This window comes from Rana temporaria, chromosome 3, assembly GCF_905171775.1.
Source record: "Rana temporaria chromosome 3, aRanTem1.1, whole genome shotgun sequence".
Classification (NCBI taxonomy): Eukaryota; Metazoa; Chordata; class Amphibia; order Anura; family Ranidae; genus Rana; species Rana temporaria.
The window spans coordinates 446624537-446638941 of NC_053491.1; the positions used below are offsets into that span (position 1 = coordinate 446624537).

The window sequence follows — 14405 nt, forward strand, 5'->3', positions numbered from 1 at the left end:
TCCTGCTCTCCGCTCTGTGAAAGGTAGGGGTGGAGAGGGAAGGGAGGAAAATATATCTAAATGTGATGGATGGATGGGGGGGGCAGTGCTGTGTGTGTGGGGGGGGCAGTGCTGTGTGTGTGGGGGGGGCAGTGCTGTGTGTGGGGGGGGGGCAGTGCTGTGTGTGTGTGGGGGCAGTGCTGTGTGTGTGGGGGCAGTGCTGTGTGTGCGGGGGCAGTGCTGTGTGTGTGTGGGGGGGGGGGCAGTGCTGTGTGTGTGGGGGCAGTGCTGTGTGTGCGGGGGCAGTGCTGTGTGTGCGGGGGCAGTGCTGTGTGTGCGGGGGCAGTGCTGTGTGTGTGGGGGGGGGGCAGTGCTGTGTGTGCGGGGGCCGTGCTGTGTGGGGGGACAGTGCTGTGTGTGGGGGGACAGTGCTGTGTGTGTGGGGGCAGTGCTGTGTGTGTGGGGGCAGTGCTGTGTGTGGGGGGGGGGCAGTGCTGTGTGTGTGGGGGCAGTGCTGTGTGTGCGGGGGCAGTGCTGTGTGTGTGTGGGGGCAGTGCTGTGTGTGTGTGGGGGCAGTGCTGTGTGTGTGGGGGGGGCAGTGCTGTGTGTGTGGGGGGGGCAGTGCTGTGTGTGTGGGGGCAGTGCTGTGTGTGTGGGGGCAGTGCTGTGTGTGTGGGGGCAGTGCTGTGTGTGTGGGGGCAGTGCTGTGTGTGCGGGGGCAGTGCTGTGTGTGCGGGGGCAGTGCTGTGTGTGCGGGGGCAGTGCTGTGTGTGCGGGGGCAGTGCTGTGTGTGCGGGGGCAGTGCTGTGTGTGTGGGGGGGGGCAGTGCTGTGTGTGTGGGGGGGGGCAGTGCTGTGTGTGCGGGGGCCGTGCTGTGTGGGGGGACAGTGCTGTGTGTGGGGGGACAGTGCTGTGTGTGTGTGGGGGCAGTGCTGTGTGTGTGTGGGGGCAGTGCTGTGTGTGTGTGGGGGCAGTGCTGTGTGTGTGGGGGCAGTGCTGTGTGTGCGGGGGCAGTGCTGTGTGTGTGGGGGGGGGGGGGCAGTGCTGTGTGTGCGGGGGCCGTGCTGTGTGGGGGGACAGTGCTGTGTGTGGGGGGACAGTGCTGTGTGTGGGGGGACAGTGCTGTGTGTGTGGGGGCAGTGCTGTGTGTGGGGGGGGCAGTGCTGTGTGTGGGGGGGGGGCAGTGCTGTGTGTGTGGGGGCAGTGCTGTGTGTGTGGGGGCAGTGCTGTGTGTGCGGGGGCAGTGCTGTGTGTGCGGGGGCAGTGCTGTGTGTGGGGGGACAGTGCTGTGTGTGGGGGGACAGTGCTGTGGGGGGGACAGTGCTGTGTGTGGGGGCAGTGCTGTGTGTGTGGGGGCAGTGCTGTGGGGGGGACAGTGCTGTGTGTGTGTGGGGGCAGTGCTGTGTGTGTGTGGGGGCAGTGCTGTGTGTGTGTGGGGGCAGTGCTGTGTGTGCGGGGGCAGTGCTGTGGGGGGGGACAGTGCTGTGTGTGTGGGGGCAGTGCTGTGTGTGTGGGGGCAGTGCTGTGTGTGTGGGGGCAGTGCTGTGGGGGGGACAGTGCTGTGTGTGTGGGGGCAGTGCTGTGTGTGTGTGGGGACAGTGCTGTGTGTGTGTGGGGGCAGTGCTGTGTGTGCGGGGGCAGTGCTGTGGGGGGTAGTGCTGTGGGGGGGACAGTGCTGTGTGTGTGGGGGCAATGCTGTGTGTGGGGGCAGTGCTGTGTGTGGGGGGGGGTAGTGCTGTGTGTGGGGGGGCAGTTCTGTGTGTGGGGGGATGTGTGATAGGACAATACTGTGTGGGGTGATATGTGAAGGGGGTAATACTGTGTGGGGGGATATGTGAAGGGGGGCAGGGCTGTGGTGGGGAAGATGTGAAGGGGACAAGCAGCTGTGCACAAAATGTGGTGCTGCACAGTAAACGTGAAGGGGTACCATTGACTCCTAAATGCACTGAAATGCAAGGTGCAATTTCCCGCACATAAACGCAGCATGCAGTTTCCATGCGGCTGCATTTTTAAAAAAGATGCCAGGACCTTTTTCCAGCAGAAAACTCAGGCACAGCAACCCATTCAAACGAATTGTGTGTCGCGTCTGCACCCCTGGGCTGTGATGTAAAGAATCAGAGTAATTGCACAAAACTGCGATTCGGACCTCCGCTTGAAGAAAATTTTACTAATCGGACCTCAGTAAATTTTAATTCAATACCCCTGCTGTAGACCTTACCTTACACATGAGCCGTGTGTGCGGAACTGTATCGAACGCTTTTGCAAAATCCAAATATATCACATCCACAGCCACGCCTCTGTCCAGGGTTTTACTTACCTCTTCATAAAAGGAAATCAGGTTTGTCTGACAACTTCTGTCTTTCATGAATCCATGTTGTCTGCTGCTTAAATAGTTTTTTTCCTGCAAGAACTCATCCATGTGGTCTTTTATTAAACGTTCCAGTATCTTCCCAACTATAGAAGTTAGACTAACAGGTCTATAGTTACTTGGTAAAGACTTTGTTCCCTTTTTAAATATGGGCACCACATTGGCCCTGCGCCAATCCAGTGGTACTATTCCTGTCTTTAATGAGTCCCTAAATATTAGATACAGTGGCTTTGAAATGACAGAGCTCAACTCACCTAGGATCCGTGGATGGATGCCATCAGGTCCAGGTGCTTTATCCACCTTTATTCTGTCTAAATATTTCTGGACCATATCACTTTTGAGCCATTGTGGATTTGAGGCTGTGTCACTCCCACCCCCATTTTGGACATGAGCTCCCCCATGCTCCATTGTATACACAGAGCTGAAGAAAACATTTAATAAATTTGCCTTCTCTTTGTCCCCAGTCACCCACTCTAGATTATTTTGTAAGGGGCCTACATGCTCAGACTTCACCTTTTTACTATTAATATATTTAAAGAATTTTTTGGGGTTTGTCCTACTATCTTTTGCAATCTGTCGTTCGTTTTGAATTTTTGCTTCCTTGATTTCCTTTTTGCATATCCTGTTATATTCTTTGTAACATTTAAACATTTAAACAACGTCAGGCGCGTTGGTGGCTCCTTGGGGTCACTGTCGCCTACTTTAAACCTTCCCTCCTCGGTAGCTTCTTCCTCGACTGCTGCGCAGAGTGGAAGCCGAGGGAATTCTATCAATCCTGATTGCCCCAGATTGGCCGCGTCGCTCATGGTACGCGGACCTGGTGCGTCTGGTGGCAGACACCCCCTAGCGTGTTCCCCTGGGGGTTGATCTTCTGTTACAGGGTCCGATCATCCACCCTGTTTTTTACAGCCACTGGCTTAGCGGCGTGGCTGTTGAGAGCCTGGGGCTGTGGGCCCGAGGCCTATTGGGCTCAGTGGTCTCTACCGTGCTGCCTGCATGGAAGTCTACCTCACGTAGGTTTTACATCATACGTGGAAGGCCTGCATCTCTGTGTGTGGGGTGTGAGGAGATGAAGTGGCACCCTCGGACATACGTGGTGTCCAGGATTCTGCTGTTTTTTACAGCAGGGAGTGGATCAGGCTCTCGCCTTAAGTACGGTTAGGAGTCGGTTTTCTGCTCTGGCTGTTACTTTCGATGAGCCTTGGCGTCGCACTCCTTGGTGCGTACGTCTGGTCTGGGGGTCTGGCATGTGGCCCCTCCACTACCCCCATGGGACTTGAATTTAGTCCTTTCGGTTCTTCTGGATGCTCCCTTTGTGGACATTCGGGAGGTTTTTTTGTTGACTGTCACAAAAGGGGAGCAGGTTTAGCTCAGCGCTAGAGTACCTGCCCTTCATGCATTTGACTCTGGGTGCTAGCCCAGGAAGGTCTGCGTCGTCACGTGGCCATGGCTCAGCGTGGGCATTTCCACTGTGATTTTTTTCTGGTAGCAATTACCTCGATCAGACGAGTGTTTGTCTGTTCTGGCGGCCTTGTCTTGCAAGGCTCCCTACTTGGTCATCCATAAGGATGAGGTGGTGCTGCGGCCGCAGCTGTCTTTTCTCCCCAGGGTCGTTTCGGCTTTTCACGTTGATGAGGACATTGTTCTTCCATCCTTATGTCCTTGGCCGAAATGCAGGGAGGCGGCCACTTTACATCCTCTGGATGTGATTCGGGCCCTATGAGTGTACTTATCTGCTACGATTCCGTTCCGGAAGTCGGACTCACTGTTCGCGTCGCTGGCTGGTCCTACAAGGGGGCCTGGTAGTCTCGTCAGCCACCCCTTTTTCGGGGTGGATCCGACGAATTGTGCTTCAGGCCTATGCCCTGAAGGGGCTGGCGCCTCCCTTTTGGGTTACGGCGCATTCGACCAGGGCGATCGGAGTCTCTTGGGTTTTCTGGCATCAGGCCTCTGTGTTACAGGGGTATATGGCAGCGACCTGGTCGTCGATCCACACTTTCAAGGTCTTACGAGGTGGATGTGTGTGCATCTTCTGATGCCTCTTTCGGCTGCAGATGTTACAGGCGGCGTTTTATGGTAGGAGTTTCTCCGTTGAGTAACTCCGGTTTTGTTTGGGATGTAACCTGTTTTGCTGTGTTATTTTTCCCACCCCTCGAATTTTTTGACACTGCTTTGGGACGTCCCTAATGTCAAAGAATGCTGTGTCCGTCTATGAACGAAAGAGAAAATAGGATTTTTGTACTCACCGTAAAATCCATTTCTCTGAGTTCATAGACGGACACAGCACCCACCCCTCCTTGGTTTGTACTGCTTGTTACGAACTGAGGCTGCTAGAGCAGGGTGTGGGTTATACCGGGGGGGCCACGCCCCCTGGGAGGAGCTGCACTGAGTTTTGTGTTTGTTAACACTTTAAGTGCTTTTTTTTTCTGCCTAAACTCTCCTAGTGAAAGCGGATATAACCCTAATGTCAAAGAATGCTGTGTCCGTCTATGAACTCAGAGAAATGGATTTTACGGTGAGTACAAAAATCCTATTTTTTCACCTGGCTTCCGGGTACTCGCTCCTGCGGGAGTAGGCGTTTCTATGCAGTGGCGCAATGTCCTCTGGGACTTCGCCCAAATGATTCACGTGCCAGGTGAAAAATAGCGATAATACCGTATGTACACCCCCCCAAAAAAAAACGGCATACTGTACATGTTTGAGGTATACAGAATGTAATGTTATATACCGTATTTATTGGGGTATAGCGCGCTCCCCTAAAGTTGCCCGAAATTCCTGTGGAAAAAAAGATTTTTTTGTACTTACAGTTTTGGTGTCTTGCGCGGCGGCCTCGTCGGGTCCGGCGTCCGTCTGCGGGCTTCGGGTGTCCTCTTCGTCGGGTCCGGTGTCTGTCTGTGGCTTTGGGTGTCCTCTTTGTCGCGTCCTTCCCTCTCGTTTCCCGCGTCGAGTTTGAATACTGCGCCGACATATACAGAGCGCAGTACACTCGTGTATGGTTGGGCAGGCTCGGTTACTCTCGCGCTGACGTCCTGTACGTCCAGGACGTGAGCGTGGGAGGAGCCGAGACTGCCCGACTATACACGAGTGTACTGCGCTCGGTATATGTCGGCGCAGTATTCAAACTCGGCGCGTGAAAGCGGGTATCGGCGTATATCGTGCACCCACGATTTTGCCCTGATTTTCAGGGCAAAAAAGTGCGCGGTATACGCCGATAAATACGGTACTTGTTTTTTGGGTGAACCTCCGCTTTAAGGTCCCCTGTCCCTCAAAAGTGGGGTAATGCCTTGGGCAAGTTAGGTGGCTGCGAGGCCACTGGGAGTGCAAGGCCTTAGGCGACGGCCTAATTAAAGAGCCGCCTCATGTGCAAGCAAAATTGCTTTTTTTTTTTTTTTTTTTTTTTTTTTCTTACACGTGATTCTTTGCAAAGTGAAGCCTTGCCTCATTTACTAAGCTCTGGGGCAACTGGACTTGCAGAGGGCAACTTTGCAAAGTGCACAGTCTATTTGCCTTTAGTAAATCAACCCCATAGTCTTATTCATTTATTCTTATGATGCTGCACTGGGAGAATAAGAGGAGGAATCTGCTTCTGTCTTTTCTGCTCACGTTTTTTTAGATGTTCATATCCAGTCTCACTCCTTCTGCAGAATTCCCTGGTGCAGGAGGTGTATCAGAACTTCTCGTGGTGCTCTCAGGTGGTCCGTCTGTACTCTGATCAGAGATATGTGGAGCTGGAATGGACGGTGGGACCTATTCCAATAGAGTAAGTTGTTCAGCAATATTGTACAGCCTATTGTGTGTTCATGACACAGCTTATGATTGTAAAGTTCATCCAGAGGGAATTTTAACCACTTAAGGACCGGACCAATATGCTGCCTAAAGACCCATGGTGTTTTTACAGTTCGGGACTGCGTCGCTTTAACAGACAATTGCGCGGTCGTGCGACGTGGCTCCCAAACAAAATTGGCGTCTTTTTTTTTCCCCACAAATAGAGCTTTCTTTTGGTGGTATTTGATCACCTCGGCGGTTTTTATTTTTTGCGCTATAAACAAAAATAGAGCGACAATTTTGAAAAAAATTCAATATTTTTTACTTTTTGCTATAATAAATATCCCCCAAAAACATATATAAAATTTTTTTTTTTTTTTCCTCAGTTTAGGCCGATACGTATTCTTCTACCTATTTTTGGTAAAAACAATTGCAATAAGCGTTTATCGATTGGTTTGCGCAAAATTTATAGCGTTTACAAAATAGGGGATAGTTTTATTGCATTTTTATTAATTATTTTTTTTTTACTACTAATGGCGGCGATCAGCGATTTTTTTTTTTCGTGACTGCGACATTATGGCGGACACTTCGGACAATTTTGACACATTTTTGGGACCACAATGGTCCCAAAAACCATTTAAATTGCATTCTTTATTGTGAAAATGACAGTTGCAGTTTGGGAGTTAACCACAGGGGGCGCTGTAGGATTTAGTGTACACTTAGTGTGTGTTTACAACTGTAGGGGGGTGTGGCTGTAGGAATGACGTCATCGATCGAGTCTCCCCTATAAAGGGGATCACTCGATCGATGCAGCGCCATAGTGAAGCACGGGGAAGCCGTGTTTACATACGGCTCTCCCCGTTCTTGAGCTCCGGGGAGCGATCGCGACGGAGCGGCTATAAACAAATAGCCGCGCCGTCGTCCCGGATCGCTCCCCGAGAGAACCCGACCGCCGCGTGTAGCGGGGGGGTGTTCCGATCGGACCCCCGACCCACGTCTAGGCAGGGACGTACAGGTACGCCAATGTGCCTGTACGTGCCATTCTGCCGACGTATAAGTACATGCGGCGGTCGGGAAGTGGTTAATACAACTCTCATATAGCTACATGCCTGCCAAGCTATATTTTCAATATTTGTAGTTTTGTTCCGTAGTGATTAGTCATTCAGCAAAAATGCTTACTAAATGACTGCTGAGACTAAATTTAATTACAGGGTCAGCCACCTACAGAGTTGTATAGTTAATGGGGGGTAAGTTAACCTAAAGCCGACCATATATGGATCGGAATTTGGGCTGGTTCAGCAGGGACCGATTGACTTCTATACAACCAGCCTGTCGGGTTTTTCCCGATCGATTAGTGACGCCGGCTATAGCCTGCAGCACAGATCGGTGTATTCTGGTGGTGGGGTAAGTATTGAAATTTTAGAGTATTAACTCAAGTGTAATGTGCTGATATTCATATTAATTTTAGATTTTATTTTGGCTGTATTGCCATAACTGGGTCTGTGTGCTCGTCCATAAAATGCAGGCAGGGTGCTGTCAGGGCCGATCCGCCCTATAGGCTCACTATGCAAGCCGCTTAGGGCCCCGCAAAGCTGCGGAGGGCCCCCCAAATCACTAGAGGCCCCGCCTGGTGACAAGTAATTTTCGGCCCGCTTCTCAACTCGCTGGCTGCATGGGAGAAGAGGTAAGAAGTCAGCAACCCCCGCTTCTCACTTTAATGTAAGATGTCATTTCAGACAGCAGAACACTCCCCTTCTCAACTTTAATCTTTAATGTGACATGTCACTGTCTGCAGTGCCAACCCCCCCCCCCCCCCCCCTGCTTTTCAACTTTAACGTGACATGTCATTTTTGGCAGCCCCCCCCCCCCTCACGTCTTCACTTTAATGTGACATGTCGTTTTGCTTGGGAGGTCAGGATCGGCACTGAGTGCTGTACATGGCTTCCTGACAATATCGCAGTACCCTGCCTCGGTCTTCCTCTGAAGAGCCCTTATGTAAGCAGTGGGCCGTCTCCTGGGAGGAGTTATGCAGATATCAAATGTCTGATTGGTAGGTGATAGTCTGGAGAAGTGGGTGTCTTTAGGCTGGCTGTAGTCTGTATTTGCATATAGAACCCCTCCCCTAGGTAATGCCCACTTGCGATATGTCTCCGTGATCGAATAAACTGCAATCCAATGATTGAAAGGGGTGGGCAAGCGATAGTCAGGCTGGGGAGAAAAGGGGTAGATGATGCTGGACAACTTCTGTCCAAGAAATGAGGTGGGCTCCCTTTGACTTCCAATGGAAACTGCCATATAGTACAGTGAAAATGAAAGTAAAGGAACCCCACAGATGGCCTTTTATGGTAGAGGAGATTGCTGGCATAGTTGTACTAGATTGCTGCATGTTGTATATTCTCACTGTCCTTTGTATTGTTTCATTCAGTAAGCCTATTAAGTGATTTCAATATTTGTTTTCTCATTTCAGGGATTACAGGGGGAAGGAAGTCATCAGCCGCTTTGACACAAATTTGCAGACAGGTGGACTATTTTATACAGATGCCAATGGAAGGCAAATCTTACAGAGAAGGTACTTGCCCCCAGTCTGTCATCTTATGATGGGAGGGACAGACTCAATGTCACATAGCTTCCCCTGTCTGTGTCACTTTATGATGGGAGGGACAGACCCCATGTCACATAGCTCCTCCTGTCTGTGTCACCCTGTAATGGGAGGGACAGACTCCATGTCACATAGCTCCTCCTGCTTGTGTCACCCTCTAATGGGAGGGACAGACTCCATGTCACATAGCTCCTCCTGTCTGTGTCACCCTGTAATGGGAGGGACAGACTCCATGTCACATAGCTCACCCTGTCTGTGCCACTCTCTAATGGGAGGGACAGACCCCATGTCACATAGCTCCTCCTGTCTGTGTCACCTTATGATGGGAGGGACAGACTCCATGTCACATAGCTCCTCCTGTCTGTGTCACCTTATGATGGGAGGGACAGACTCCATGTCACATAGCTTCCCCTGTCTGTGTCACTTTATGATGGGAGGGACAGACCCCATGTCACATAGCTCCTCCTGTCTGTGTCACCTTATGATGGGAGGGACAGACTTCATGTCACATAGCTCCCCATGTCTGTGTCACCTTATGATGGGAGGGACAGACTCCATGTCACATAGCTCCCCATGTCTGTGTCACCTTATGATGGGAGGGACAGACTCCATGTCACATAGCTCCCCATGTCTGTGTCACCTTATGATGGGAGGGACAGACTCCATGTCACATAGCTCCCCCTGTCTGTGTCGCCCTGTAATGGGAGGGACAGACTCCATGTCACATAGCTCCCCCTGTCTGTGTCACCCTCTAATGGGAGGAACAGACTCCATGTCACATAGCTCGCCCTGTCTGTGTCACCTTATGATGGGAGGGACAGACCCCATGTCACATAGCTCCCCCTGTCTGTGTCACCCTGTAATGGGAGGGACAGACCCCATGTCACATAGCTCCTCCTGTCTGTGTCACCCTGTGTTGGGAGGGACAGACTCCATGTCACATAGCTCCCCCTGTCTGTGTCACCCTCTAATGGGAGGGACAGACTCCATGTCACATAGCTCCTCCTGTCTGTGTCACCTTATGATGGGAGGGACAAACTCCATGTCACATAGCTCCCCATGTCTGTGTCACCCTCTAATGGGAGGGACTTGCTCCATGTCGTGTAGAGCCTCCTGGCTGGAGTCAATTTGTGGTGGGAGGGACAGATTCCAAGTCGCATAGCTCCTCCTCCTGGATGGTGTCATCCAGTGGTGGGAGCAGGACTACCTTTTGGAACTCGCCTGACATATAGTGATCAGTATGACGTGACGGGACGGTGATCAGTATGACGTCAGGGCCGTCTTACTGAGCGGGCACCCCTGGCCACAGCCCGGGGGCCCCATAAGAGCCGGGCAAATAGCACTAGCCTGGGAGAGGGTCAGTTGGATGTGCTCGAGGGGCACAGAAATTAGGACGCCGGCTGCTCCGTAGGAGAAAAGAAGTGAAGGAGCTTGGTAGGGTGCCTGGCCATTTTTGTGTGTGCTGCGGATGTTCCACGAGCGGAGGCAGTTGTGTCTGGTGCTGTGGAGTGCCTTAGCTGGTATCTTCGGCAGTGTACAGCTCCACATCACCGAAGATACCAGCTAACTAAGGCTCTCTACAGCACCAGAAAGACCTGCCTCCGCTCGTGGAACATCCGCAGCACACCCGGGATTCTGGAATGGCCAGAAAAAACATGGCTTCTTCTCTCCTCCCCCCTCCTTTCATGGCTGCTGAGCCGCTCCATCCTCACTGCTCAATGTGCAGTGACAAGCGGCTCGGGAGGTGTGGCCATCCTGGAAGGGATCCCCACGCTGCTCCGTCCTATTCCCTCCAGCATGACACGCAGACATCCCTTCTCCCGCCCCTCTCTCCCTGCATGTGTGCCGCTACCGCGCTACGTCTGTGAAGGGGATGAGGGGGCGGGAAGATTAAGGAGCCAAAGACCACAATGAGAGAAGTCACTGACTGAGAGCCCCCGGGGACCATTCAAGTAAGTGAACACTGTGACCAGACCCCCTCCTTCCTTCCTTCCTTCCTTCCTTCCTTCCTTCCTTCCTTCCTTCCTTCCTTCCTTCCTTCCTTCCTTCCTTCCTTCCTTCCCTCCCTCCCTCCCTCCCTTCCCTTCCCTTCCCTTCCCTTCCCCTCCCTTCCCTTCCCTTCCCTTCCCTTCCCTTCCCTTCCCTTCCCTTTCCTTCCCTTCCCTTTCCTTCCTTCCTTCCTTCCTTCCTTCCTTCCTTCCTTCCTTTCTCCCCCCTTCCTTCTCCCCCCTCTCCTTCCCATTGGCCAAAACAAAGGAGGATCGTGGGGCATGTAGTCCCAAGGACTGGCAAGCCCCAGCAATCCTAAGAGGGAAACTGCAGCCCCCAGCATGTTCAACTAAAGGGGAGGGAGAGAGCCAGGATATAGGTGGCAAGTGACACGCTGAATCTGGTGACAGGTGGCAAGTCACACGCGACACGCTAAATCTGGTAACGGGATGGGTGGCAAGTGACACACTGAATCTGGTGACGGGACGGTGGCAAGTGACACGCTGTAAAGTAGAAATATTGTACTTCCATTCTTGAGAGTAGGTGCGTAAATTGGGGCAACCTTGTAGGGGCCCCATGGCATTACTTTGCCCAGGGGCCCATGATGCTATTAAGATGGCCCTGTATGACGCGACGGGACGGTGATCAGTATTACGCAACGGGACGGTGATCAGTATGACGCGACGGGACGGTGATCAGTATGACGCGACGGGACGGTGATCAGTATGACGCGACGGTGATCAGTATGACGCGACGGGACGGTGATCAGTATGACGCGACGGGACGGTGATCAGTATGACGCGACGGGACGGTGATCAGTATGACGTGACGGGACGGTGATCAGTATGACGTGACGGGACGGTGATCAGTATGACGTGACGGGACGGTGATCAGTATGACGTGACGGGACGGTGATCAGTATGACGTGACGGGACGGTGATCAGTATGACGTGACGGGACGGTGATCAGTATGACGTGACGGGACGGTGATCAGTATGACGTGACGGGACGGTGATCAGTATGACGTGACGGGACGGTGATCAGTATGACGTGACGGTGATCAGTATGACGTGACGGTGATCAGTATGACGTGACGGTGATCAGTATGACGTGACGGTGATCAGTATGACGTGACGGTGATCAGTATGACGTGACGTGACGGTGATCAGTATGACGTGACGGTGATCAGTATGACGTGACGGTGATCAGTATGACGTGACGGTGATCAGTATGACGTGACGGTGATCAGTATGACGTGACGGGACGGTGATCAGTATGACGTGACGGTGATCAGTATGACGCGACGGGACGGTGATCAGTATGACGAGGCGGTGATCAGTATGACGGGGCGGTGATCAGTGATCATAGTTACATAGTTGGTCAGGTCGAAAAAAGACACAAGTCCTTCCAGTTCAACCACCCAAAAAATTAACAAAATAAAAAACATAGTACAATCCCATACACCCAACTCCATACCCACAGTTGATCCAGAGGAAGGCAAAAAAAAAACCAGCAGAGCATGATCCAATTTGCTACAGCAGGGGAAAAAATTCCTTCCTGATCCCCCGAGAGGCAATCGGATTTTCCCTGGATCAACTTTACCTACAAATCCCTAGAGGCTGGGTGTTTTATTGTGTCTACTTAAACCATTTAGTAATCAGTTATCTGTGGTGTTTTTATTACAGGAGAAATTCCCGTGACACATGGGCTTTCCAGCAGACAGAACCAGTGGCCGGGAACTATTACCCAGTAAACAGCCGCATCTTTATCAAGGTGAGTGATATGTGGAGGCACCCTGAGGACGTACATATCTGCTTCTCTGTAGGGTAACGCACTGTATGGACAACAATGTGGAAAACCTTGATCAATGCACCTTTTTGAGCTTGTTTGACATCCTATAATATAAATTTGGACAATTTCATGCTCCCAACTTTGTGGGAACAGTTTGAGGATGGCCCCTTCCTGTTCCCACATGACTGCGCACCAGTGCACAAAGCAAGGTCCATAAAGACACGGAGCACCTTTTGGGATGAATTAGAGTGGCCTTCTCGTCCACATCAGTGCCTGACCTCACAAATGCACTTCTGGAAGAATGGTCAAACATTCCCATAGACACACTCCTAAACCTTGTGGACAGCCTTCCCAGAAGAGTTGAAGCTGTTATAGCTGCAAAGGGTGGGCCAACTCAATATCGAACCCTACAGACTAAGGCCCAGATTCACAGAAAGCGGGCGCACATTACGCCGCCGTAACGCAACTAATATACGCTACGCCGACGCAGCGCAGAGAGGCAAGCATGGAATTCACAAAGCCAGTACTCCCAAAACTGTGCTGCGTTTCTAAGGCGTAAGTCGGCGTATGTGGAAGTGGGCGTGACCCCATGCAAATGATGGTCTAAGCGCCAGACAGATACGTATCCCGAATTGCGCATGCACCGGGACGTGGCCGCATCCCTCTGCGCATGCTCACAACCACGTCGGAACAACTGCCTAAGTTACGCCGGATCACTGCGTACGCCATGAACGTAACCTACGCCCAGCCAGACACACGTCCAACGTAAAATACGCCGGCTTGAGTTCCCTGGTGCAGACCTTTGCATGTTTGCTGCTGGGTTACACCTGCTTTATGGGGCTTAACTTTACGCCGTATTTCCCTCATTTGCATATTTGAATGGCTAAACAATGGAAGCGTCCAGCCTAAATGTGTGCCTACGCTACACCGGCGTAGGCAAGTTACGTCGGCGGGTTGAAGACTGTTTTGTTTTTTCTTGCACCCTATGGAATAGTGAAGCTGTAGTGAACTCTTCCTGTGTACTATTGCCATAGCTATACTTTATTTATTGTTTATGGTTGGCACCCCAATACTTTTAACAATATAGTGTATGCACAATGGGTATGTATTTCAGGTGAATAGAAAATTACCATGTGCTGTAGGGTGGGCACACAAATCAGATGAAGGGAGAAGCACCATGTGTTGTAACGGTCACCACCGTTTACGATCTTCCCATTCCATCGCCCACGACAGCTTATCTGACACTCCAACCATCCAACAGACACGATCCATAATAATTCCCTCAGAGAGACGAAACATACGCTCTGTGTTCTGAGTCCAATGTATGAATACTTTTAATGGTATCTTGGCTCTCTTATATACAGTACAGGCATGTTTACAGTAATCAAAGGAACAAATAAACTCTCCACCCACACATCACACCATGGGGCTTCAATCACATTCTTTTACACAATGACATTGAGTTGAGTTAATTATTCTCCAGACGTCCGCACTCCGATACTAAGTCATTCACCTGCATAATACACATTTCTATGTCAGACGTTTTGGCACCGATTTTAACATGACCTAATTACTACAGCTGAGAAGTCGCATTCTTTTACTAAATATAATTTGACATGCTAATTCCCTAACCCTGAAAGGAGACATCTGACCTTTAGACTGCTAACTCACAACACATACCTTTTTGTCAATAGCATCTTCACACAATGAAAGGTCTTAGGAGCAGACGTACCGTATTTATCGCGGTATAATGCGCTCCCGCGTATACCGCGCACCCCCAAAGTGACCCCCAAACCTGTGGAAAAAAAGTTATTTTTGTACTTACAGTTTTGGTGTCTTGCGCGGCGTCCATCGGCGTCCTTCTGCGGCTTTGGGTGTCCTCTTCGGCGGGTCCGGCGTCCTTCTGCGGCGGGT

The 14405-nt window shown here is 51.4% G+C and overlaps 1 protein-coding gene across 1 annotated transcript in view; it reads left to right on the forward strand.

Annotated features, from left to right (window-relative positions):
• MAN2B1 (mannosidase alpha class 2B member 1) overlaps positions 1-12473 on the forward strand; it is a gene marked incomplete at its 3' end in the record, with an annotated part of 64362 nt that extends 51889 nt beyond the window's left edge. The window contains 3 exon segments of the mRNA XM_040346567.1: positions 5992-6107; positions 8580-8681; positions 12386-12473. Of these exon segments, the coding sequence (XP_040202501.1) occupies positions 5992-6107; positions 8580-8681; positions 12386-12473 (306 nt within the window).
• Between the last annotated feature and the right edge of the window lie 1932 nt (positions 12474-14405).